The sequence below is a fragment of the Salvelinus alpinus genome, chromosome 17 (genome assembly GCF_045679555.1).
Source record: "Salvelinus alpinus chromosome 17, SLU_Salpinus.1, whole genome shotgun sequence".
Taxonomy (NCBI): Eukaryota; Metazoa; Chordata; class Actinopteri; order Salmoniformes; family Salmonidae; genus Salvelinus; species Salvelinus alpinus.
The window spans coordinates 31,452,473-31,480,397 of NC_092102.1; the positions used below are offsets into that span (position 1 = coordinate 31,452,473).

The following is a 27,925-nucleotide window of genomic DNA, read 5'->3' on the forward strand; positions in this document are numbered from 1 at the left end:
TTTGGACGAGTTATTCAGCGGCCAAAAGTTTCATAGGATTTGGCTGAAAGCAGTGGGCGGGACTGTCTCCCCTCAGACTAACCAATGAAATACGAACTAGATCTACCAACCCCGCTGTTGCACTGCCTTTACATACAAAGTACCCCTGTGAATATCCAGTACACACTGTAGCCCGGTTTGTAACAGTGTGCCATTTTTGTCAGTCGGCAAAGGTCTTTTCAATGGCAGCTCCCAAGAAAGTCTGCATTATTGGCTCTGGCAATTGGTAAGAAAACGTATTTGTATCGAATACTTTGTGTTTGTGTGTGGGTGTACAGGGTGCTGTTGCTAGAGAGACGCAGCATAGCCTATAGTCAATCATAGCAGAAAGCGTAGTAGCCCATGTGATTTTGCTTGAGACTACAGACTGGAGACCATACTGTATTTATGACAATGTTATGAGACAAAACCTTTGTTATAGGCCTACATCAGGCACGTACTGTATCTCCGATCAAATAGCCCACATTTATGGCTATCAAATAAATATGGGCTTGGATGTGAATATGTTACCAACAAACACCATATCCTTAAAACAGAACAGGTCAGAATAAAATAGACAATATGGAACGAAATTATTCCAGTGAGCAAAAATTACGTTGAAAAGACGTCTGAAACTATTTTCCAGTCGTTGAAGTTAGGTCCATTTTAGGGTCTGAATGAAAGGTGAAAAGACGTATTTTCCGAATGTTGAATTCTTTTATTTTTAGACATTGAAATCGGGTTAATTTTCGGTTCTGAATGATAGTTGAAAATACGTTTTATTCCGGGATATTGAAAATATGTATTTTACTGACGTTGATTTCAGGTTCATTTTCGGTTCTGAGTGAAAGTTGAAAATACGTTATTTACAGACATTGAAAATACAATGTTTTGGGTGATTGATTCTATGGCCAAATTTCAACCGCACATACATTCTCAATTAAGTAAGCATTAAGATATATCAACATAATTATTTTATATTTATAATGATTTAGTATTTATTATAGGAAAGAGGAGCCAACTGAAGATTGCAACATAGAATACTTATTATTCCTCCCAAAAAGCTTAAAAAATTGTAGTAATAATGTTCAAAGTGTCCAATCTACAGAATAATCCAATAGACCACTTCAACTACAAAAATATTAGGTTACATAAATATTGTTTTCTTGCTATGACTGTGGTATGTTGTTGCTTATCTACCTTATAAGATAAGAGTGTCTTCTGAATGACCAAAATGTACATGTAAAAACAAACTTGCAAAGCATGCTGGGTATTATTCTAATGAGCTCCACCGCCAAACAAGTACACATTTCAAATCAAATCAAATTTTATTTGTCACATACACATGGTTAGCAGATGTTAATGCGAGTGTAGCGAAATGCTTGTGCTTCTAGTTCCGACAATGCAGTAATAACCAACAAGTAATCTAACCTAACAATTCCACAACTACTACCTTATACACACAAGTGTAAAGGGATAAAGAATATGTACATAAAGATATATGAATGAGTGATGGTACAGAACGGCATAGGCAAGATGCAGTAGATGGTATAGAGTACAGTCTATACATATGAGATGAGTAATGTAGGGTATGTAAACATAAAGTGGCATAGTTTAAAGTGGCTAGTGATACATGTATTACATAAAGATGGCTAGATGCAGTAGATGATATAGAGTACAGTATATACATATACATATGAGATGAGTAATGTAGGGTATGTAAACATTATACACTGCTCAAAAAAATAAAGGGAACACTAAAATAACACATCCTAGATCTGAATGAATGAATGAAATATTCTTATTAAATACTTTTTTCTTTACATAGTTGAATGTGCTGACAACAAAATCACACAAAAATGATCAATGAAAATCAAATTTATCAACCCATGGAGGTCTGGATTTGGAGTCACACTCAAAATTAAAGTGGAAAACCACACTACAGACTGATCCAACTTTGATGTAATGTCCTTAAAACAAGTCAAAATGAGGCTCAGTAGTGTGTGTGGCCTCCACGTGCCTGTATGACCTCCCTACAACGCCTGGGCATGCTCCTGATGAGGTGGCGGATGGTCTCCTGAGGGATCTCCTCCCAGACCTGGACTAAAGCATCCGCCAACTCCTGGACAGTCTGTGGTGCAACGTGGCGTTGGTGGATGGAGCGAGACATGATATCCCAGATGTGCTCAATTGGATTCAGGTCTGGGGAACGGGCGGGCCAGTCCATAGCATCAATGCCTTCCTCTTGCAGGAACTGCTGACACACTCCAGCCACATGAGGTCTAGCATTGTCTTGCATTAGGAGGAACCCAGGGCCAACCGCACCAGCATATGGTCTCACAAGGGGTCTGAGGATCTCATCTCGGTACCTAATGGCAGTCAGGCTACCTCTGGCGAGCACATGGAGGGCTGTGCGGCCCCCCAAAGAAATGCCACCCCACACCATGACTGACCCACCGCCAAACCGGTCATGCTGGAGGATGTTGCAGGCAGCAGAACATTCTCCACGGCGTCTCCAGACTCTGTCATGTCTGTCACATGTGCTCAGTGTGAACCTGCTTTCATCTGTGAAGAGCACAGGGTGCCAGTGGCGAATTTGCCAATCTTGGTGTTCTCTGGCAAATGCCAAACGTCCTGCACGGTGTTGGGGTGTAAGCACAACCCCCACCTGTGGACGTCGGGCCCTCATACCACCCTCATGGAGTCTGTTTCTGACCGTTTGAGCAGACACATGCACATTTGTGGCCTGCTGGAGGTCATTTTGCAGGGCTCTGGCAGTGCTCCTCCTGCTCCTCCTTGCACAAAGGCGGAGGTAGCGGTCCTGCTGCTGGGTTGTTGCCCTCCTACGGCCTCCTCCACGTCTCCTGATGTACTGGCCTGTCTCCTGGTAGCGCCTCCATGCTCTGGACACTACACTGACAGACACAGCAAACCTTCTTGCCACGGTGAAAGCACCGCCAGCATTCAAAAGTGACCAAAACATCAGCCAGGAAGCATAGGTACTGAGAAGTGGTCTGTGGTCACCACCTGCAGAACCACTCCTTTATTGGGGGTGTCTTGCTAATTGCCTATAATTTCCACCTGTTGTCTATTCCATTTGCACAACAGCATGTGAAATTTATTGTCAATCAGTGTTGCTTCCTAAGTGGACAGTTTGATTTCACACAAGTGTGATTGACTTGGAGTTACATTGTGTTGTTTAAGTGTTCCCTTTATTTTTTTTATGTGCCATCCTGGATGAGCTGCACTACCTGAGCCACTTGTGTGGGTTGTAGACTCCGTCTCATGCTACCACTAGAGTGAAAGCACCGCCAGCATTCAAAAGTGACCAAAACATCAGCCAGGAAGCATAGGAACTGAGAAGTGGTCTGTGGTCACCACCTGCAGAACCACTCCTTTATTGGGGGTGTCTTGCTAATTGCCTATAATTTCCACCTGTTGTCTATTCCATTTGCACAACAGCATGTGAAATTTATTGTCAATCAGTGTTGCTTCCTAAGTGGACAGTTTGATTTCACAGAAGTGTGATTGACTTGAAGTTACATTGTGTTGTTTAAGTGTTCCCTTTATTTTTTTGAGCAGTGTATTAAGTGGCATTGTTTAAAGTGGCTAGTGATACATTCTTACATAATTTCCATCAATTCCCATTATTAAAGTGGCTGGAGTTGAGTCAGTATGTTGGCAGCGGCCACTAAATGTTAGTGGTGGCTGTTTAACAGTCTGATGGCCTTGAGATAGAAGCTGTTTTTCAGTCTCTCGGTCCCTGCTTTGATGCACCTGTACTGACCTCGCCTTCTGGATGATAGCGGGGTGAACAGGCAGTGGCTTGGGTGGTTGTTGTCCTTGATGATCTTTATGGCCTTCCTGTGACATCGGGTGGTGTAGGTGTCCTGGAGGGCAGGTAGTTTGCCCCCGGTGATGCGTTGTGCAGACCTCACTACCCTCTGGAGAGCCTTACGGTTGTGGGCGGAGCAGTTGCCATACCAGGCGGTGATACAGCCCGACAGGATGCTCTCGATTGTGCATCTGTAGAAGTTTGTGAGTGCTTTTGGTGACAAGCCAAATTTCTTCAGCCTCCTGAGGTTGAAGAGGCGCTGCTGCGCCTTCTTCACAACGCTGTCTGTGTGGGTGGACCAATTCAGTTTGTCCGTGATGTGTACACCGAGGAACTTAAAACTTTCCACCTTCTCCACTACTGTCCCGTCGATGTGGATAGGGGGGTGCTCCCTCTGCTGTTTCCTGAAGTCCACAATCATCTCCTTTGTTTTGTTGACGTTGAGTGTAAGGTTATTTTCCTGACAACACACTCCGAGGGCCCTCACCTCCTCCCTGTAGGCCGTCTTGTCGTTGTTGGTAATCAAGCCTACCACTGTAGTGTCGTCCGCAAACTTGATGATTGAGTTGGAGGCGTGCATGGCCACGCAGTCGTGGGTGAACAGGGAGTACAGGAGAGGGCTCAGAACGCACCCTTGTGGGGCCCCAGTGTTGAGGATCAGCGGGGTGGAGATGTTGTTACCTACCCTCACCACCTGGGGGCGGCCCGTCAGGAAGTCCAGGTCCCAGTTGCACAGGGCGGGGTCGAGACCCAGGGTCTCGAGCTTGATGACGAGTTTGGAGGGTACTATTGTGTTAAATGCTGAGCTGTAGTCGATGAACAGCATTCTCACATAGGTATTCCTCTTGTCCAGATGGGTTAGGGCAGTGTGCAGTGTGGTTGCGATTGCGTCGTCTGTGGACCTATTGGGTCGGTAAGCAAATTGGAGTGGGTCTAGGGTGTCAGGTAGGGTGGAGGTGATATGGTCCTTGACTAGTCTCTCAAAGCACTTCATGATGACGGAAGTGAGTGCTACGGGGCGGTAGTCGTTTAGCTCAGTTACCTTAGCTTTCTTGGGAACAGGAACAATGGTGGCCCTCTTGAAGCATGTGGGAACAGCAGACTGGGATAAGGATTGATTGAATATGTCCTTAAACACACCAGCCAGCTGGTCTGCGCATGCTCTGAGGACGCGGCTGGGAATGCCGTCTGGGCCTGCAGCCTTGCGAGGGTTAACACGTTTAAATGTTTTACTCACCTCGGCTGCAGTGAAGGAGAGCCCGCAGGTTTTGGTAGCGGGCCGTGTCAGTGGCACTGTATTGTCCTCAAAGCGAGCAAAAAAGTTATTTAGTCTGTCTGGGAGCAATACATCCTGGTCCGCGACGGGGCTGGTTTTCTTTTTGTAATCCGTGATTGACTGTAGACCCTGCCACATACCTCTTGTGTCTGAGCTGTTGAATTGCGACTCTACTTTGTCTCTATACTGGCACTTAGCTTGTTTGATTGCCTTGCGGAGGGAATAGCTACACTGTTTGTATTCGGTCATGTTTCCGGTCACCTTGCCCTGGTTAAAATCAGTGGTTCGTGCTTTCAGTTTCACGCGATTTGGGCATAGAAGTGTAGAAGCATAGAAGTATAGAAGTCTATGTTTGGGCCAAATCAGGGCCGGTCCAGACCGGACCAAATCTGAACCAAACATAGACGTCTATGATCTGGACCAAAAATCTACGTCCTTGGATGTTAAAAGGCCGGTCTGGAGAGGACCAAAAAAAGACCTCCAAAAGATGTCGGTGTCTGCCGTGCTTGCACCTGGATTAGACCGACAGCATCATTGCATCAATGCTGTGTCATAAATCTACAGTCAAACTTTTTCCATTATGTAACTCCATAATTTTTACTGGATATGTGTGCAACCAAAGTTCAACATTCACCTTATGCTACTGTTTCTGCCAAGTCTATACATACAGTTTGATGCATATGTTTGATATATCCAACGTATGCACCACACAGACCACAGTTATGCACTGCAACTGCCTGTACAACGCAATGCTGCAAGGCAAACACAGCGTTCTATTAGAAATGTATGTGCTTCCAGTGTACCAAAATGCAATGATGCTGTCGGTCTGATCGAGGCACTATGCCTTGTTTACAGTACATCGGGACATATATTTTATTACACCGTACGTCATCTTCATGTAATCTCGTTCCGATACTGGACAGAGAGCATAGGGCAGCCATACTCAACTGGCAGACTGCGATCCAGATCCGGACCCAGAACAGGGTCAATACGGACCGCTTTCAACTTCTGTTGAGAGTTGTAATGGTAGAATGGCTGCACAAGGTTCAATTAATTTGGTAGTGCAATGGCATTTTTCCTCTTGTTATGTCATACACTGACAGACCTTCATAGGGTTTCACAACGCAAGACAAGCTGGAGGAGAGCCACAGTCTTTTGTCAGATATCGCATTTATTTTGGGAGATTGCAAAATATGACCTTTTTATTTGCAATATTGTTTCAGGTGAAAATAAAACTTGTTTCGTTTAGTTGCTTTTTTCTCAACTTGTTTCTCTAACTTTCTAGCAAGTCAAGCTAGCTTACAGAGCAGCTAGCTAGTTAGCAAGCTAAAACCTAGTCTAGGTTGAAGATACTGTAGCTACTGACCACCTAATACTTATCCTCAAAAACAAACATAATTATCATCACAATAAACAAAAACGGAAGGCGACAGTCATATAATATAATATAATTGGCATAACAGCCAATGTGTATTATTTAATATTACGATTAAAATAGTACTCACTTTTAGGAATGGGTAATTGTTTACAACTTACTAGCTGTACCATCACCGAAAACCACATATTTTCATCTTGTTCTGTGGTTTGGTCACTTCCTGTTCTATTAACGGAATCTGGCTGCACTAAAGACGACTCAAAGTTTGGAGAAAAAAAAATCCCGCAGGGAGCAACTGTGATACAACATTGTTGTCGACGGTCCCCATGCATGGAAATGAATGACATCCGGTGGAACGCAAAAGACTGCTCAGTTGTAATATGAATGGGGCATTAGTTGGTAAGCTACTCGTGACTGCTGTCCGGAGGTTTCACTCCATATGTTAAATTGTCCTCAGTGATTTCAATTGTAGGCCTATATGTCCATTTTTAAAGAGCTGATCATAGCGAAGAAGAAAATACTTCTGCATTTCCCACTGTGTAAACACATTGATTGTCATTGCAAATAGGCTCCAACTAACTCCTGATGGGTAGCTGATATGCAGATCTTAAATAGCCAAAATTATGTTTTTTATTTATTTATTTCACCTTTATTTAACCAGGTAGGCTAGTTGAGAACAAGTTCTCATTTACAACTGCAATCTGGCCAAGATAAAACAAAGCAGTTCGACATATACAACAACACAGAGTTACACATGGAATAAACAAACAGTAGGAATAATACAGTAGGAAAAAAAGTATATATACAGTGTGTGCAAATGAGGTAAGATAAGGGAGGTAAGGCAATAAAATAGGCCATAGTGGCGAGGTAATTAGCAATTAAACACTGGAGTGATAGATGTGCAGAAGATAAATGTGCAAGTAGAGATACTGGGGTGCAAAGGAGCAAAATAAATAAATACAGTATGGGGATGAGGTAGTTGGATGGGCTATTTACAGATGGGCTATGTACAGGTGTAATGATCTGTGAGCTGCTCTGACAGCTGGTGCTTAAAGTTAGTGAGGGAGATATGAGTCTCCAGCTTCAGTGATTTTTGCAGTTCGTTTCAGTCATTGGCAGCAGAGAACTGGAAGGAAAGGCGGTCAAAGGAGAAATTGGCTTTGGGGGTGACCAGCGAAATATACCAGCTGGAGCGCGTGCTATGGGTGGGTGCTGCTATGGTGACGGGTGAGCTAAGATAAGGCGGGGCTTTACCAAGCAAAGACTTATAGATGACCTGGAGCAAGTGAGTTTGGCGACGAATATGAAGCGAGGGCCAGCCAATGAGATCATACAGGTCGCAGTGATGGGTAGTATATGGGGCTTTGGTGACAAAATGGATGGCACTGTGATAGACTGCATCCAATTTGCTGAGTAAAGTGTTGGAGGCTATTTTGTAAATGACATCGCCGATGTCAAGGATTGACAGGATAGTCAGTTTTATGAGAGTATGTTTGGCAGCATGAGTGAAGGATGATTTGTTGCGAAATAGGAAGCCGATTCTAGATTTAATTTTGGATTGAAGGTGTTTAATGTGGGTCTGGAAGGAGAGTTTACAGTCTAACCAGACACCTAGTTATTTGTAGTTGTCCACATATTCTAAGTCAGAACCGGCCAGAGTAGTGATGCTGGACGGGCGGGCAGGTGCGGGCAGCGATCGGTTGAAGAGCATGCATTTAGTTTTACTTGCATTTAAGAGCAGTTGGAGGCCACGGAAGGAGAGTTGTATGGCATTGAAGCTTGTCTGAAGGTTAGTTAACACAGTGTCCGAAGAAGGGCCAGAAGTATACAGAATGTTGTCGTCTGCGTCGATGTGGATATGAGAATCACCAGCAGCAAGAGCGACATCATTGATGTATACAGAGAAAAGAGTCGGCCCGAGAATTGTGGCACCCCCATAGAGACTGCCAGAGGTCCGGACAACAGGCCCTCCGATTTGACACACTGAACTCTGTCTGAAAAGTAGTTGGTGAACCAGGCGAGGCAGTTATTTGAGAAACCAAGGCTGTTGAGTCTGCCGATAAGAATGTGGTGATTGGCAGAGTCGAAGCCTTGGCCAGGTCGATGAATACAGCTGCACAGTATTGTCTCTTATCGATGGCGGTTATGATATCGTTTAGGACCTTGAGCGTGGCTGAGGTGCACCCATGGCCAGCTCGGAAACCAGATTGCATTGCGGAGAAGGTACGGTGGGATTCGAAATGGTCGGGTGATCAGATTGTTAACTTGGCTTTCGAAGACCATAGAAAGGCAGGGTAGGATAGATATAGGTCTGTAGCAGTTTGGGTCTAGAGTGTCTCCCCTTTGAAGAGGGGGATGATCGCAGCAGCTTTCCAATCTTTGGGAATCTCAGACGATACGAAAGAGAGGTTGAACAGGCTAATAATAGGGGCTGCAACAATTTCGGGCAGATCGTTTTAGAAAGAGAGGGTCCAGATTGTCTAGCCCGGCTGATTTGTAGGGGTCCAGATTTTGCAACTCTTTCAGAACATCAGCTATCTGGATTTGGGTGAAGGAGAAATGGGGGAGGCTTGGGCAAGTTGCTGTGGGGGGTGCAGGGCTGTTGACCAGGGTAGGGGTGGCCAAGTGGAAAGCATGGCCAGCCGTAGAAAAATGCTTATTGAAATTCTCAATTATTGTGGATTTATCGGTGGTGACAGTGTTTCCTAGCCTCAGTGCAGTGGGCAGCTGGGAGGAGGTGATCTTATTCTCCATGGACTTTACAGTGTCCCAGAACTTTTTGGAGTTTGTGCTGCAGGATGCAAATTTCTGTTTGAAAAAGGTAGCCTTAGCTTTCCTGACTGCCTATTGATTCCTAACTTCCCTGAAAAGTTGCATATCGCGGGGGCTGTTCGATGCTAATGCCGTACGCCACAGGATGTTTTTTGCGCTGGTCAAGGGCAGTCAGGTCTGGAGTGAACCACAGGCTATATCTGTTCCTGGTTCAACATTTTTTAAATGGGGCATGCTTATTTAAGGTTGTGAGGAAAGCATTTCCAAAGAATAACCAGGCATCTTCTACTGACGGGATGAGGTCAATATCCTTCCAGGATACCCGGGCCAGGTCGATTAGAAAGGCCTGTTTGCTGAAGTGTTATAGGGAGCATTTGACAGTGATGAGGGGTGATCGTTTGACCACAGACCCATTACAGACGCAAGCAATGAGGCAGTGATCGCTGAGATCCTGGTTGAAAACAGCAGAGGTGTATTTGGAGGGCAGGTTGGTTAGGATGATATCTATGAGGGTGCTTGTGTTTACGGATTTGGGGTTGTACCTGGTAGGTCCATTGATAATTTGTGTGAGATTGAAGGCATCAAGCTTAGATTGTAGGATGGCCAGGGTGTTAAGCATGTCCCAGTTTAGGTCACCTAACAGTACAAGCTCTGAAAATAGATGGGGGGCAATCAATTCACATATGGTGTCCAGGGCACAGCTGGCGGCAGAAGGTGGTCTATAGCAAGCGGCAACGGTGAGAGACTTGTTTCTGGAAAGGTGGATTTTTAAAAGTAGAAGCTCAAGTTGTTTGGGCACAGACCTGGATAGTAAGACAGAACTCTGCAGGCTATCTCTGCAGTAGATTGCAACTCTGCCCCCTTTGGCAGTTCTATCTTGTCGGAAAATGTTATAGTTAGGGATGGAAATTTCAAGGTTTTTGGTGGCCTTCCTAAGCCAGCATTCAGACACGGCTAGGACATCCGGGTTGGAAGAGTGTGCTAAAGCAGTGAATTAAACAAACGTAGGGAGGAGGCTTCTAATGTTAACATGCATGAAACCAAGGCCTTTAAGGTTACAGAAGTCAACAAATGAGAGCGCCTGGGGAATGGGCGTGTAGCTAGGCACTGCAGGGCCTGGATTAACCTCTACATCACCAGAGGAGGAGTAGGATAAGGGTACGGCTAAGGGCTATAAGAACTAGTCATCTAGTATGGACGGAACAAAGAGTAAAAGGAGCAGGTTTCTGGGCGCAGTAGAATAGATTCAATGCATAATGTACAGACAAAGGTATGGTAGGATGTGAATACAGTGGAGATAAACCTAGGCATTGAATGACGATGAGAGAGGTATTGTCTCTAGAGACATCAATTAAACCAGGAGAGGTCACTGCGTGTGTGGGAGGTGGGACAAGAGGGTTAGCTGAGGCATATTGAGCAGGGCTGGAGGCTCTACAGTGAAATAAGACAATAATCACTAACCAAAACAGCAATGGACAAGGCATATTGATATTAGGGAGAGGCATGCGTAGCCGAGTGATCATAGGGTCCAATGAGTAGCTGGATGGGCTGGAGACACGGCGATTCATACAGCTAGCGGGCCGGGGATAGCAAGCTAGCAGAAGGGCCTTGGAGGGACTTTGCGACGGAAGAAGTCTATTGTAGCCCCCTCGTGCGGTTACGTCGGCAGACCAGTCGTGATGGATCAGCAGGGGTCCGTGTAGTAAAAGTAAAAACATTAGTTGTTAACTCATCCAAATGTAAATCAAAACTAGACGTTGAACTGACGTCTGTACCCAGTGGGTTACCAGGCCCTATTCTAGTTTTGCAGGGATAGGAGGAGGGCGGACATTTTTTTGTCAAGCCTAGAGGGCAGAACGACCAGGACCAGGCCTGGGAGTGCTACAGCTAGCTAGCGTGCCTAGTTAACTAATTCTAGCAGCATTTTCCATAGAAACAGGTCGCTTGAGCGGTAGCTACATGATGCTGGCCACCTGCCTTGCAGTAAAGCTGCTATTGGATTGTAATGATGCGTACAGCATGCAACATTTGTAATCTTTCATGTAGCACCACAGGTATTTCTTTGAGTTATGAGATAAATAGCGTTCTTACATTGTTGCATTATGTAATGTTTAACCAGATCTGGCCACTGAATGCAAGGCCATCAAACAAACTGACTTTAGATGGTCAACAATCCAAGTGATCATCAAATCAAATGATCAAGCCTTCAACCATAAAATAGACAGGGAGGGTGCAGCAACTACCATTTGTCTATTTAATAGGATAATTGATGGTCAATCTTGCAAGTTGCAAATTTGCAATAAGATTAAGTTGTTTGTGCTCTGGGCTCCTTTCCAAAAAGTATTTCAGGCATTTGCATTGTTCAATCTAGGGTGCATGTGCACAGTTCAGTTGTTCTTTCTGAAAATCGCAGACAAAATAGAATAATGAGATGACCCTTTTCTAGGTATAGAATTAAATCATGGACGACAAACTTAAAGGCATTATTATATTGCAATTTCTCTACTATACAGGGGCTCTGCTATTGCTAAAATAGTGGGTTCCAATGCTGCGCAGAACTCCAAGTTTGACAACACCGTGACCATGTGGGTGTTTGAAGAGATGGTGGATGGTCGCAAGCTGACAGACATCATTAACACCGACCATGAGAATGTCAAGTACCTCCCTGGACACAAGCTACCCCCCAATGTGGTGAGAAACACATTAAATGCCACCACTATGTGTTGTAATCCTACTTTTTCTTTTACCAGGAATTCCTGTTTTTCTATAATCCTTTATTCACACAATTGAAATTAACCTACCCCTAAACCAATACCCCTTTACCTTGTTTCAATGTTATTCTGATCACATCTTGCCAAATGCTCTGTGCCTGTTTGTTCTGTCACAACTAGGAGGTCCTAATGTGATGAGTAATAAACTGCTGTGGGGAATAGGGCCAGAGGTCTGCTGCTGATCCATGTGTGTAAAGGGTCAGCCCTGGCTCATTATTATGTGTTGCAACTGCAGCTGTCCTTGCAGCTCTCAGTACCTCTCACTTCAATCCCCACCATGATAGTATTGTGAATCCCTGCCACCTGGCTTTTGTAGGATGGCTCATTCTGACTTGACTGATTTAGCACAGACCAACCAGTCACTGCATTATATAACACAATTGTAAAATTCAACTTTCTCATGAAATTGTTTTTGGCAGGAAGCCGCATTTTTATACCTTTGATTTAGCTTTGTGCTTTGCTGCACACGCTCTTTAGAAGTGAGAACGGATTAAGTTTACAATGTGCAAGGACTACATGGGACACACAGGCTAAGGCCAGTGCCCTGACTGTCCCCTCTCCTGTCTCTCTCCCAGTTGGCTGTTGCTGAGTTGGTGGACGCTGCCAAGGAAGCAGACATCCTAGTGTTTGTGATCCCCCACCAGTTCATCGGCAGAGTGTGTGACACCATGAAGGGGAAGATAAAGAGCGATGCACTAGGAATGTCACTCATCAAGGTTTGGCTAAGGGCCTCTTTACACTACACTAGTAAACTTTGACAACACACACTAGGTCCAGAAGAGATACTTGTGTAGTCTAAAGAGACAGATCTAGACTCAAATCTCTCTTTACACTGTACCACATACCACCCTCTGAGCGGTATAGTGTAAAGACATAGGCTCTCCCACACCACATGTTCCTGCAAGAATGACCTTAAAACCAGTAGACAGCATTTTTACAGCTCTTTTAGGCAAATAGAAAATGAAAGGTTTCAGCTGTAATGTGTCTTCCGCATTTAACTCAACCTCTCTGAAAATATCTGCACATTTGTGAATCATTGCATTAATCAATTGTGCAATACTATGTGCAATATGGTTTAGATGAGAAGCTCCTGTAGAATTTTAATTGCTATCCTTATTTTGTTTGTCTATATACTATATTTGTCTATATACTATATATATACTATATATAGAGCGCACTACATATACTTTACTAATGTAAATCTATCCTAATACCCATGCTCTCCTCACTGTGAATGGGCTGTGTGTATTTCACAACCTTTTTTACATAAGGGACCGGATTGGCTGGGTTTGGTGCTCCTTTGGGGACCATTGTAATTTAAACTAGCACTTGAGAACTTATGAAATCGGGGCTTGTTAATTTTCTCAATCCTTGAGAAACCTTGTCCTACTCTGTCCTTAGCTTCATCCTTGAGAAACCTTGTCCTTAGCTTGATCCTTGAGAAACCTTGTCCTACTCTGTCCTTAGCTTGATCCTTGAGAAACCTTGTCCTACTCTGTCCTTAGCTTGATCCTTGAGAAACCTTGTCCTACTCTGTCCTTAGCTTGATCCTTGAGAAACCTTGTCCTACTCTGTCCTTAGCTTGATCCTTGAGAAACCTTGTCCTACTCTGTCCTTAGCTTGATCCTTGGAAGAAACTATCTGACCCCCATTATCATGCTCTGTCAATCATTGACTCCTTAAGCCTCTTGCATTACAAATTAAGGGGTGATTTACGGTACACAGATTACAGTAAAACTAATCCTGGACTAAAAAGCAACCTAAATGGAGAATCTCCATTGAAAACACTTTTTAGTCCAGGGTTAGGCTTTATGCTGCATTCATAACCAAGTGGGAAGGTAGAAATGACCCGTTGTGAAGTCGTAAATACCATTTAGATGCCTTCACGTGCTTCGAACTCGTTTAGAAACGCCCATTGGCTAATGGCCAACAAGCTGCGTCAACCATAAACTAGAAGTACAGCCATCATGCTTGTAAATAAATTATAGTGTTAAAAAAATATTAATATATTGCTTTGTATAAATCATGTTTTGTTGCTGGATTTAATTGACAAAAATGCTGTTATCGAGAGAATTCCAATAGTAGGTTACGTCAGAGGTCAGCATGTAGAAGAAGTCGGAGTACAGGGATGATACACGAGTTTCCCACTTGTAATTACCAGTTGAAGGGGTGTTCATGTGGATTTTTCCCAGTCGTATATATGGTAAATACCACCTTCCCACTTGGTTATGAATGCAGGGTTAATCTGTGTCCGAGAAACTCCCCCTAAAAATGTTAAAGCAGTAGTTAAGTTTTATTAGTCATATGTACAGTATACACATGGTATGCACTGTCCAACGAAATGCCTACCTGAAGGATTCTTCTCGACAATGCAACAACAATAACAAAAAATTAAATGTAAGAATATGATTAAATGGCTCAGTAGAATAGAATAGACATAAGTATAATAGCTTAAGTATAATACAGAAAGGCACAATTTATAGCACAATGTATTAGGGAAGGGGCGAATTGGGGGGCAAGTGTTTAAATTGTGCAGTATTAGCGATAGTAAATAAGTCATGTTGACAGATTCTGATTGTGTTAATGTGAAGTTATGTAGTTAACTGCTCCACTGTAGTAATATACAGTACCTCTCTTGAATTGCTTTATTGTGCGTTCTGTGTACTGAGTACTCATGTGCTGTGTGTTCTAATCCAGGGTGTGGATGAAGGTCCTGATGGGCTGAAGCTCATCTCTGATGTGATCCAGGAGAAGCTGGGCATCACCATGAGTGTGCTGATGGGGGCCAACATTGCCAATGAGGTCGCCGATGAGAAGTTCTGTGAGACCACTATCGGTTAGACTCATGGGGTGAAGGGGAACATTTACTTTGGAGAGAAAATGAACATTGTGAAAATGAACTTTGTGAAAATGAATTTTGTGGGCTGTGTTATCATTGCATCTTACATACTTTTGAATGGCGTGCTGTCCCTTGTCTTTTTCCCTTTCTGAAAATGTTTGGGTAGATTGTACAGCACAGTGCAAACTGAAAAGTAAGGCATTAATATAAACAGTTTTGAGAGTTGGTCCATTTTGTCAGTGTGTGTGTGTAGACATTCGTAAAGGTATTCAACATAGATGTTAGAAGTTTAATTGTTAGAAACTGAACTGGAGTAGTAAAAGTAAATAGGTTAAACTTGTGCCAGATTTAATCAACCTGCAATAAAACAATGTCTCTGCTCAAGACTGCCACGTCAGCATGGAGGTAAAAGTCTGGCTGTTTACATTACAGAGAGTGAGCTGGCTTGTTTTACAGTAGTTCTGTACCTATGTTATTGTATGCAGCACTAGTGAACTCTGGCATGTCATTTCTGTAGTGTATTTCAAGCATGACAATGAGCATGTCTCGGGCTAAGTTGTTCCTTACCGTGTGACCTGCCCATGAAAACATTGTGCCCTAGCCTATATGTCTGGGCCCTGGTATGGACCTTAAGTTTTTCTGATTTAAGCCACGTGGTCTTAAACCAGCACTAAGCATGACAATACAATTGTGGTGAAGTATTTGAACGGGCTGGTTGTGAAAGATACAGATGTTAGGATTGAAAAGGTTCTTTTGTCTTTCTCATTCTCCCTCTCTCCCCAGGATGTAAGAATACAGAACATGGGGCTTTGCTGAAGGAACTCATGCAGACCAGTAACTTCCGGGTCACGGTAGTGGAGGAGTCCGATGTGGTTGAAATCTGTGGAGCACTGAAGGTACCCACTCAACCATTAAGAGATTCTGCTTGGCCTCGTCTTACTTAATGTCTCATCATGTTGTCTCGATGTCTGAATCTCAATTCATAATTTCCATGTATACTCTCTCCTTGCCCTTCATCTACTTCTTACTGAAAACATAAAAGGGTAGTGAGAAGAGGGCTAGATGAGAGAAAGTGTGCTGGTAAGAAATGACTGTCCTAATGTGTTGAAGCCATTAACCACAGCCCTCCTCTCTGTGGCTTTAAGAACATTGTGGCGGTGGGGGCGGGCTTCTGTGACGGCCTGGGCTTCGGTGACAACACCAAGGCGGCGGTGATCCGGCTGGGCCTGATGGAGATGATTGCCTTCGCACGAATCTTCTGCACTGCTGGGCCCGTCTCCTCTGCCACCTTCCTGGAGAGCTGCGGCGTTGCTGACCTCATCACGACCTGCTACGGAGGCCGCAACCGCAAAGTGGCCGAAGCCTTCGCTAAAGGGGGGAAAGTGAGAGAGGGGACTTGACTAATTGGCTTTTAGGGGCGACGTAAAAATTAAAAGGTTTGAATTATAGCATTTAGGATTGGAAGGCAGGAAAATACTGCAGATGAACACTGTCATTTTTTGGTTTGAAAATAAAGGAGGCCAGAGATAAAGTTAGTAAAGAGTGAGTTTCAGTTCAAAATTGTTGTTTTGGAGAGTGGTATAATACCACAATAGTAGTCTTGACTTAACTATGTCTGTATTCTGCTCAGTCAATTGAAGAGCTGGAGAAAGAGATGCTGAATGGACAGAAGCTCCAGGGACCAGCAACAGCATCTGAAGTTCATGTCATCCTAAAGAACAAAGATCTGCTTGACAAGTAGGCACAGAAATCAAACCACTCTTTCACCCATTGAAGAAACTGATGATACATTTCATGTGATGTTTCACTTAAGCAATAAGGACCAAGAAGTTGTGGTATATGGCCAATATACCACGGCTAAGGGCTGTTCTTATGCGATGCAACGCGGAGTGCCTGGATACAGACCTTAACCGTGGTATATTGGCCATATACCACAAACCCGAGGTGCCTTATTGCTATTATAAACTGGTTACCAATGTAATTAGAGCAGTAAAAATAAATGTTCTGTCATACCCGTGGTATACGGTCTGAGACACCACGGCTGTCAGCCAATCAGCATTCAGGGCTTGAACCACAGTTTTTAATTACCAATAACCTCTAGCTCTGTCACCTCAGTTAAAACACAAATATGAAGAAATAGTACAAACAATGCAGTTATTCTCAAAAGGGCAAAGACTGACAACTCAACAATCCCTCTCTCTCTCCCGTCCCAGGTTCCCACTATTCAACGCTGTGTACCAGATCTGCTACCAGGGCCATCCAATCACAGAGTTCATCAAGTGTTTGCAGAACCACCCGGAGCACATGTAGGCTAACAGACTGACCAAGTGCCAGGAGAAGGATCAACACCACTTCCACTTTGTACCGGTTAGGAAAATATGTACACTCCACAGCTCTGATGCAGCAAGCAGACCCCATCAGACGACGTGAAGTAAAGTCTACTCTGTACTGCCTAAGGTGTTTTTGTATGTACCTCTATAGTAAAAGTGCTTTCCTCTTCCTGGTTTTCTACAAGTGTGACCCAGCCTGTTTTTGTTGTCACCCAATCAGACGCCAGTGTCCATCCTCAGATGTTATCTTGGTCCGTCCATTGTGACCTCACTTCGTTATTGTTTTGCTTATTCATGTTAATTGTGGTAGGGCGTTGTAGCAGATGTTAGGCTATTTGTGTCCTTCTCGCTGTTTTAATTCTGAATCTCTCTGCATTCTTTGAGATTACTTATACTTTATGGATCATTAGGCTAGATTTGCTTAGCACCTGTTAAAAACAAATAAAAGTGCCTTTCAATGCCACATTGCAAAAAAATATTGGCTGTTTATGTGCTTTGTGAAACCAAATTGTTTTTCCCTTATGGTCTGTCCATGAGGCCATTAGTCACCATGACGCTGCCGTTGAATTTCACTGACATGTGGCTTACAGTATGTTTGAAAAGAGTGTAGGTCACACAAAAAAACAAAAAAAAATCCTTTGAAATCCATTGATTTTTAATCGTGGCTACCCATTTCATTTGGCTTCTTGTTCACATAAGCTTCATGAGGAGTTTTATTCTGGTCATGGCAAGTTGTCAACTGGAATCTCAGCGCTGTAGCTCACGTGGTCAAAATCAATTGTTGCAATTTGTATGGACAAGCACATGTCAGAGCCAGGAAAGAGAGAATAGAAGTAACATGAAAGCTAGAAAGAGAGTTTGACAGTAAAGGGAGAGGCACTGTGAATAAAACAGCTTCAGTCCTGAAGAGCTACTGGCTGTGCAGGCTTTTTGCTCCAACCCTACAGTACCAGGCTAACTCAAGGAATAAGTTCATTGCTTTAAAATTAGACTTGAGCAGCAGTCTTGGGGAAATAAAGTTCTGCAACAGTCAACCAAGTCAATTAGGCTAGGAGCTATTGTAAGATGTAGACATACCTCTTTACTTCAATATAATTCAGACCAGTTTCACATGAAAAGGCTGTATCAACAAGTACATTTTCCCCCCCTATATTGTATGCTACATTTTTGTTCTTTACATGAGACAAACTGCCAAAATTGTAATGCAAAGCTATTTATTGAGCATATATTTATTATTTTTCTAAAGCAGAAAAAAAAAATCATATGGTCAAGTGACAAGAATGCCAGATACTTCTAGAGACCAACCCCTTAAACACAAAATACCTGTATCAATGGAGACTGAATACAAAATACGTTCTGGAATTAACACGTGAATGTTCAGTCTATAACACAGTATATGATTATAAAGACAGCATTATGTTGACCCTGTGACCGACCTTGTCATTTCTAAACTCTTATCCAAAATGAACATCATTAACTTAAATAGGCCATGCCTGGAAATGTAAGAAAATGTCAACAAAAAGCAAAGTAACTGAAAGAGTGAGAATGAGAGAACTCAGTTCTTAGAATTCAGCACACTAAAGCTTTGTTCTAGTACAATGTTGCTCTAAGAAATTTGAGAGGAGAAACTGCCTGCAGAAAATATTGTCCTCTGCATTAAAAAAAACACACCAATAACTGCAGAGCATTATAAAGTATTACAGTTATATCCATTTATACATGTGGTCATAGCAGAGGGTGGTAGATATTCATTGTAATTCCCACCATTAGCGGGTTATCTACATTTTGTTCTCCATCTCCAGGTCCAACTTTCGATAGTTATGGTTACTAATGTCACAACTCTGGCCTAATTCTGTTTCACCCCGTTTTCCCTGAAGTGTGTATTCATACACTACCCCTCAATGTGTAAGATAGTGGAAAATCTTTCCAGCCCATGTTTGCACCCATTCAATGGCTGCAGTCCTATTGTCTACTCTTTTGCACTTGAACACACTCCACCTTATGGAACGGACTGGTGTGAGGAGTATGTTGGAAACAAGCAGTGTCAGGGTAGAGAATCAGATCACAATCACAGCTTTTGAATCCATGAAGAGAACCAAAAGAGTGCACACTTCAGGAAGAAGAGGGAGAAACAGAAATTTGGCTAGTGTTTCTCTCGCTCCCTTCATCCCCAGTGGTTAAGTGTGCCCCCCCCTCCCCCCCCCCCCCTTGACTAGTTAAGACCTGATGAGCATTCATGTAGTAGCTGAGACCTAGTCTATGTTCCTATACTTTTACATAGCTTCCTTTCCATACATGCATATATATACTAATCTCTGTTGACTGTTGCCCTGACAGGTCTGGAAAGGAAAGAGCAATAACTCCATCAGACCAAAGTATTGCTGCTCATTAACCCACTCTGGCCCTTCCCCATCTACTCCCATTCTGTTTCACAGTCTGTGGGGGTTGACCCATTTGTATGTTCCTTCATAGTGGAAACCAACCCTCTTTGAAAGCTCATCTGCTTCTGTTGGACCCCGGCTAGGAAGAAGGGAAGGAACAAATCAATCACAAAATAACACCAAAAATATCACTAACAAATTAATGGGACTATTGACTTGCGATACTTGTTTAACTGTTAATGGTAAATCTTACCTTCCATATATGTAGGGGGTGGGGGGAGGCTTCTCGCTCTCGATCTGATGAAGGAGAGGCGTAAAGATCCTCCAGGCTTCCCTCAGCTCATCACTGAGTGAAACGAGAAGACAATGTAAGGAGAGTAGCACATAGTAATGCAGCCAATGGGCTGCATTGCACCATCTTGTGGACATAATTATAATGCATGTTCATAGTCTTATTTGCATAACACACACACCATGGCAACAGAGGGGACTTCTGAGCGAGACAGAGAGCCTGACTGACCTTCTGACAAAGTGCATCTGGCTGCCACAGAAGACGTCCAGGATGAGACGCTCGTAGGCGTCGGGCAACTTCACATCCTGAGGAGAGAAAAGATTACAGTGAAAATTGAGCAAATAAGGTTGAACATTGTGCCTATATATGGGTTGCTAAAATGTGAGCGTGGTGAGGTAGTGTGCAAGTGTCTGTTTTCTATAAGTGATTGGGGGTCGGGGGGGGGGGGGTTCATTCAGTATCTCACCTTATATCTGCTTTTGTAGGTGAGGTCCAGCTCCGTTTCCTCCGGATGGAAATACACTCCTGGTTTCTTGCTCATCATCTTGGCGTAGACGGCCTCGTTGGGCTGCACACGCACCACCAGCTCATTCCTACGACACTGCGCTCCAAAGATGTCCCCCGGAACATCCGTGAACTGCAACCGCACTTCCGCTTTCCTCTCGTTCAGGGCTTTGCCGCAACGCAGGATGAAGGGAACACCTTTGGAAGAACAGAGTAATTACAGTTATCACTGAGGAGTGAGCTGGTTTTACCAGACAGTGAAAGCACAACAAGCAAGACTGATGAGAGAGAAAGCCGAGGTTCTCACCATCCCAGCGCTCGTTGTGCACGTAGAGCACAGCTGTGGTGAAGGTGGCCTGGGTGGAGCCTTTGGGGACAGTGGGGTCATCAAGGTAACCCAGCTTGGCATCCCCCTCTCCCTCTGGGTCACCCACATACTGCCCCAACACCACATCTGACATGGTAATGGGGGCAATGCACTTCAGCACCTTCACCTGCAGGGGGAGACAGTGGTCAGGGAGAAAGAGTACAAAGTGATTGGTTTGAAGTCTACTTGTTTATTCTGTTTGGTTTTTACTAACTAATAAAGATTGGTGTCCGTTTCTGGAGGGGCCAATGGAGTCAAGTGAAGATGTGCATTTTGGGCTTAAGTTTGTGTCCATGTTGCTGTACCTTTTCATCCCTGACATCATCAGAGCTGGTGGAGGCAGGCTTCTCCATGGCAACCAGCGAGAGCATCTGGAGCAAGTGGTTCTGCATGACATCCCTGGGAAAAAAATGTAATACAAGCTGGAGGGTGAGAAGTTACAGACCGACTAGTAGAACATGGCAAGAATAAATGCATTCATTGAGGTTTGATTTCATTGAGCACTAACGCAGTTCTCCTCACCGGATGATTCCAAAATCGTCAAAGTAGCCGCCCCGGCCCTGGGTGCCGAAGGGTTCTTTGAAGGTGAGGACCACACAAGCTATGCTGTCCCTGTTCCAGATGGGCCCAAATATCCGGTTCCCAAACCTGGAATATTTACCACTGTTTAACCTCAGCCTTATTGACATGAACATAGCTGAAAGACACAGCTGTCTGTGACAAGGTTAATTAATGTTGTTCTTTCTCACCCCAAGCAAAGAGAGTGAGGGACAGAGACTGCAATAGAGAATAGAAAAAGAGTGGAGACTGTATTTGTCCTGTACCTGAGGACCATGAGGTTCTGCACCATCTCCTTGCCCAGGTAGTGGTCTATGCGGTAGATCTGGTCCTCAGCGAACAGGGAAGAGAGGTGGGTGGACAGCTCCTCTGAGCTCTGCAGGTCACGACCAAATGGCTTCTCCACAATCACTCTGCTCCAGCCCCTAATAAACACACACAGATAGGAGGGGAGGTAAGCATGTTTTGGTTATTAAACAGCGGAAGAGGGAAAAGCTAATCTAATGAACAGCTCTCCCCAGACAAGACCGATTACATGAAGCAAGTGGATTAAATATGACCAGGCCTGTTCAAGGCCTCAACAACACTAAAGAGGAGGAGAGGGAGTCAGAGACTGAACAGCAAGACATGACAGGCTTACTGACTTGGTACTCATGCAGTGGTGCTTGATGTTCTTGGTGACATCGTGGTAGACGCTGGGCGGCAGGGCGAGGTAGAAGAGGCGGTTGGCCTTGCCCCCCCCGGGCAGGGACAACAGGTGGGTGTGGAGGTTGGAGAAGGCACTCTCCTCAGTGTACTTCCCACTGACATAGGAGTTACGGCTGAAGAACACAGACAACCGCTCTGCCTCAGAGTCTGCCACCTGGGATCACAGAGAGATAGGAATGTTGTCATAGCTCTATGGTTTTAACATGCACAAACATATGCATTAACCCACAGTGTAAAAATGTGGGTCAATATGTAATGCGTTAATTTGGAAAGTCTCACCTTCATATAGGGCATGGAGGCAGTTTTGATGGCATCCACCGTCAGGTCAGAGCGGGCAAAGCCCACAAAGTGAGTCTGTTCAGGGAGGAGACCATCTCTAAACAACCACCTGAGTGAGACGGGGGTATAAGAACAGAAAGGAGGATCATTAGGAGTTTTTACTCATCACTTGACACCACAGAGAAGATCCAGTGCAAACAGCCACTTCTCATTTTAAGACTAAAGAGGCTGCACATACTCACCACAGAGTTGGGTAGATTTTCTTTTTGGCTAGATCCCCCTAAAGCGAAACATATGAACATTATTAACACAAAACCAGATTAGTCACCTCTAAAATGTTGATTGAAACAGAGGCTAGCTTGGCTATATATAGCGGCACTACAGGCAGACGCTTCATTCAGGTCTGTCAGTGTGGTGATTATTAGTACAGTGATTTTAGAATTGGTGCATTCATCTTAAAATAACTAGGTGAGACATCACAATTGTATCAAGTAAATTTTTCCTCTAAGTATTTATCAGCAAAGTCAGTGCCTGTGGGTTTTTCGGAGGGGGTCATATCATGAGAGTTACTTAACCCATTTAATCCCAAATTTTTCCCAGACATGAAAATATCCAAATCATGTGTCATTAATAACCCTTTGAAATAATCAACCATTTTTTTACATTTTCATGGAAAAGTAGGTGAAAAGGTGTGTTGTATGGTCGGTCACAATGACCGGTGGGATAACGTATACTGAATTAATATACACTGCTCAAAAAAATAAAGGGAACACTTAAACAACACAATGTAACTCCAAGTCAATCACACTTCTGTGAAATCAAACTGTCCACTTAGGAAGCAACACTGATTGACAATAAATTTCACATGCTGTTGTGCAAATGGAATAGACAAAAGGTGGAAATTATAGGCAATTAGCAAGACACCCCCAATAAAGGAGTGGTGACCACAGACCACTTCTCAGTTCCTATGCTTCCTGGCTGATGTTTTGGTCACTTTTGAATGCTGGCGGTGCTTTCACTCTAGTGGTAGCATGAAACGGAGTCTACAACCCACACAAGTGGCTCAGGTAGTGCAGCTCATCCAGGATGGCACATCAATGCGAGCTGTGGCAAGAAGGTTTGCTGTGTCTGTCAGCGTAGTGTCCAGAGCATGGAGGCGCTACCAGGAGACAGGCCAGTACATCAGGAGACGTGGAGGAGGCCGTAGGAGGGCAACAACCCAGCAGCAGGAGCGCTACCTCCGCCTTTGTGCAAGGAGGAGCAGGAGGAGCACTGCCAGAGCCCTGCAAAATGAACTCCAGCAGGCCAACTTAAACATAATAATTCATCCGAATGGCCTTATGGACTATTATTTGTGTCTTATTCCAGTGAGTTGTGTCTTTAATGATTAAATGGGTTACACTTTTAAACTGATATGCATTAGCCTATGCCCAGCCCCCATCTGTCCATGACTACTGGCCTTCTGTCCCGCCTCAGCTGAGAGGAAAATGCAAACTGAGGGTGGCTTGACAAACACCATCGAATCACATTTCTCTCATCATTCTTCAGTTAATCATGAATATTTACTAACGTTTCATTGCCATAGCGACTGTAATGAGACCACGTCGAGTGAGGTGGTGTGTGTGCCTGCGGTGTGTTTTTGTGTACATGTAACACCAGCTTGTGATTGGTGTGTGCTTGCTGAGTGTCAAGGACCGATTGCAGCATTGCACACAAACCATATTTTACAGTAGCCTATGTAGTAGTACATCACTATTCCCAAAAACCACCATAGACACCACAAGGCTATGCCTTACCACCATTCCCCCATTCTGATTCCCAACATGCCTCTCTATTACCTTCGTTATGAAAGGAAACCGCTGACAGACGGTGACACTGCACTATTCAGCTCTCGCACCACTCCTTTCAACCAAGAGAAAATAGAGTGGGAGAAACTAACCTAAATGGAGAAGTGGGCGGAAGAATGATACATTGAGCTCCTCTCCGACAGTCCATTTTATCAGTTAACTGGGCAGGTGTTACAGGCGAAAACATGAAAAAACATTGTAGGCCTAAAGAGGAGGACTTTTCTAGAGAAGGAAATACTGTAAGAAAATGCAACTTCAAAGTGACTGGACTGAGTCAGTGAATTGATAATCCTTGTAAGTACTGATAGGAGAAGATAGAAAGTAATTTCCCACAGCCTATAATTCTGACTCATTAGGCCATCACTGTGACTGGGGAACATAGTCAGTCAGCTGAGTTGGTCAACAAAAGATCAGTTCATACACTATGATTGGCCAACGTAATGTCTGTGCGCAACATGATTAACTAACAAACAGTTCAAGCTGAACATGATTGGCTAACAAATAGTCTGTCATAATATCAAGGTTCATGATTGTTAGTTGTCTTTGTATCAAGGCCAGACTACAGCGAGCGCAAGTGATTCTGGGGTTGCTTAGTTACACAAGCTCTGTGTAATGTGTCTCAATGAAATTTCTACATTTCCTCAGATGTGCAACCCCTCTTGTCCGTTTTGATGTTTCAACACACCGTTCTCACTAAATGTGTTCCCTTATCTGTCCACCTAAAATCTACAAAATATTTGATAAAATAGGTATAACTGAACATTACAATTATTCTAGGAAAAGACTAATTCTGTGTGTCTCGAACAAATGTATCCTAATTTTGGTAGCCTACATTTAGTAAATTGTTAATCCAGTGCAACTGATCGATCTTGAACTACCTCAGAATTGATTACAGGTTTCATTTCATCATATTGGTCCTGTGTGGCTCAGCCGGTAATGCATGGCGCTTGCGATGCCAATGGTTGTGGGTTCGATTCCTGCTGGGGCCACCATACGTAAAATCTACTCACACATGACTAAGTTGGTTTGGACAAAAGTGCCTTAAATGGCACACATTTTCAGGGAATTTCATAAAAGTCCAAAAGAGGATAGATGATGTTCACAACCTCAACTGATTCACTTATTTTGTCAGAACACTCTCTCCAATATGCATCAAAACACACACTCACTCCATCATTCCATTCACAACTTTTGTAATTATAAAAATAAAGTTGCCTGTGCTGTGGAGGGCCAAAACTTGCAGGGTCATTCATCAATAATCAAAGTAGCCTCTAACTTCCCCACATTCCCTCCCATCTTCCCCATCTCACCGATGCTCCCATGATGATGAAAATGTGAGCGTCGGACTGATGGAACTCCTTGTCATCATGCAGCTCCTTCCGCAGCTCTCCGAACACCTCGGACCGAGATAGGGGAATGGCACTCAATTTTCCTAGGCAAAGATAAATGTCAAAAACAAGTTATTATCAATAACAAGATTGGCCAAACATGAATGATAATACATGTAGGAACCCACAATATGAATAATACAGTGTAGTCTACTGTAGTCTAGTTTAATAGCATACTAAAGGAGTGACAGAGTAAAAACTATCTTTGAATATCACACTATTATGCCAATAGACTAGAGCAGTAAGAGTACTGCCCTGGGCCCTGACTGGCACGATGATTCATACCAAGGGAGTATAACAGCCACAATCACTTTCAAACACATAGCAAGTTAAATAACACCACACACAAACAATGAACTATCTGAACGCTCAGAGACACAGCAATGCCTTGGGATAGACAAAAGAGGCAAGCTACAATAAGTGACAGAACAATAGACTGCTACATTCTTATTTCTACTTCCTTGTGTTCTACGAGCAGTACGATTGTCCAAAGGGGAACAGATATTTGAAAAATGTAGATTTACTTTCAGGAAGCACTCCTTTTCTTTTGAGGAAAACAGTTTTAGCACCAAATGTCTTCTAACCAAATAGCACTTTATTTGAAGAGGGCACAAACAGCCTAGAGTCTATAAAACCATCAAAAGATAAAGGTATTACACAGCCATCTGTTCCATATTGCATTATACACATTTGGTAAAGAATTGGCCTACCCTTTCTGGTCATAAGCTGATAAGTATTCAAGATGTATTGTGTACCACCTTCAAAAGCAGTACTCTTATTTTACCTAAATGGCAACGGGTTAACACTAAGTCCATGTTTAGCACCTCTTCTAACACTGTATACAAAACATTAACACCTGCTCTTGCCATGACAGACTGACCAGGTGAAAGCGATGATCCCTTATTGATGTCACTTGTTAAATCCACTTAAAATCAGCGTAGATATAGGGAAGGAGACAGGATAAAGAAGGATTTTTAAGCATTGAGACATTGCTTGTGTGTGCCATTCAGAGGGTGAATGGGCAAGGAAACATATGTAAGTGCCTTTGAACAGGGTATGGTAGTTAGTGCCAGGCGAAACGCTGGGTTTTTTAGGCGCAACGCTGGGTTTTTTAAGCTCAACAGTTTCCCATGTATCATGAACTGTCCACCACCCAAATGACATCCAGCCAATTTGACAACTGTGGAAACATCTACAAGACGAGACATGTTACATCAATATTTCTGTAAACTACAGTAATCATACCAGTTCCTTGTTGTGTAATGGCAACACTGGCAGGTCGCTCTTGGGTCAGGTAACGTTAGAGGGGTAAACAGTATTTAAAAATATATATACACAAATATTAGATACAATTTACAGACCGCGCACCCTTCGCGGATAAGCGTTCACCACTTTGCAGACGCACAGTGACAACACACCATCAACTATAATGTTATTAGCAAGATCCTCAGCCCAAACCCGTATTTAAAAAGGGCCCAACCTAGCTAGCAGTGACTACTGAAATAATACTGACTGGGCTCACTTGCCTAGCCACGCTAACTAGCCGAATTTGCACCTGCAACGTTACAAGGTAAATTAGCTAGCAAGCAAACTATTCATGTTCTGTACACAATATTTGGACCTAGGTCACCCATCAAAGTAACGAGCAATAAATTGCACACGTTTATTTAATGGCATACCATACTGACACTATAACATCCCATCATGTTCGTGGCTGTTTTGACAGCATGACAAGAATGTAGCAGCAAAATTACCTGCTAGCGCTCGGCTAACTGTCAAGCTGTTCGTACTTAGAACCTTTACAAAACTATATACGGTTACTTACTTCCAGCCATTTCCAATTCAAACGATTATCTGAGAATGTGGCGAAACCAGAGCTATCTTCACCCGAAACTTCTGTAAATTTACAAGCCCCAAAACTTATTGCAGTTTCTTTCTTCCCTGTCGAAATGACACAACCGAATTCAGTGATTTTATTGGTTTAGAGAGAAACTCACCAGCGCTCGATCCACTTCCCATCACCGTTGCCTCCAATGACGTCACATTTCCAAGTCCAGCAAAAGATGGGTGGGGCGTGGTTATCTGTACACTCTTCAGAGAAAAACACCAATCAAAGTGAAGAAATAGCCATGACAGACATGCAAATGGATATGTAGCAGAGAGGCTAGTTTGACCAACCTGGGTCAAATCCTGGACAATATACTTTCTGGGATTATAAATAAAGTAATGTATAAACTGCATGAACATGGAAGAGACACCAAACACGGCTAATTCTAAATAATAAACATAAATCAACAGATCATCATCTGGTATTGAAAATCCTTGCTAGTCAATTATCTGAAAATACTTCCTTTCACAGGGGAACATAATTTCTCTGCTTATGCT

General features: G+C 43.5%; 2 protein-coding genes across 4 annotated transcripts; one reads left to right on the plus strand and one right to left on the minus strand.

The window, feature by feature from the left end:
- The first annotated feature begins 99 nt into the window (after positions 1-99).
- Positions 100-17,692, plus strand: LOC139542761 (glycerol-3-phosphate dehydrogenase [NAD(+)], cytoplasmic-like). Its single transcript, XM_071348571.1, has 8 exons — positions 100-265; positions 11,790-11,967; positions 12,623-12,763; positions 14,745-14,883; positions 15,670-15,782; positions 16,032-16,268; positions 16,517-16,623; positions 17,100-17,692. The coding sequence occupies exons 1-8, from the start codon at positions 222-224 to the stop codon at positions 17,194-17,196; spliced, it is 1,056 nt and encodes a 351-aa protein (XP_071204672.1). The 5' UTR covers positions 100-221; the 3' UTR covers positions 17,197-17,692.
- A 721-nt stretch (positions 17,693-18,413) lies between these two features.
- Positions 18,414-27,591, minus strand: LOC139542760 (glucose-6-phosphate 1-dehydrogenase). 3 transcript variants are annotated; one of them, XM_071348567.1, is made up of 13 exons: positions 27,538-27,591; positions 25,463-25,584; positions 22,548-22,585; positions 22,306-22,414; positions 21,963-22,180; positions 21,585-21,743; positions 21,283-21,408; positions 21,066-21,159; positions 20,701-20,887; positions 20,356-20,591; positions 20,118-20,194; positions 19,851-19,943; positions 18,414-19,736 (listed from the first exon to the last, which is right to left on the minus strand). In XM_071348567.1, exons 1-13 carry the CDS (start codon positions 27,557-27,559, stop codon positions 19,646-19,648), a joined length of 1,572 nt encoding a protein of 523 aa, XP_071204668.1. In that variant the 5' UTR covers positions 27,560-27,591; the 3' UTR covers positions 18,414-19,645. The 3 variants fall into 3 exon arrangements, with proteins under 3 accessions (XP_071204668.1, XP_071204669.1, XP_071204670.1); XM_071348568.1 differs by lacking the exon at positions 27,538-27,591 and adding an exon at positions 27,366-27,523; XM_071348569.1 differs by lacking the exon at positions 27,538-27,591 and adding an exon at positions 26,421-26,439.
- Between the last annotated feature and the right edge of the window lie 334 nt (positions 27,592-27,925).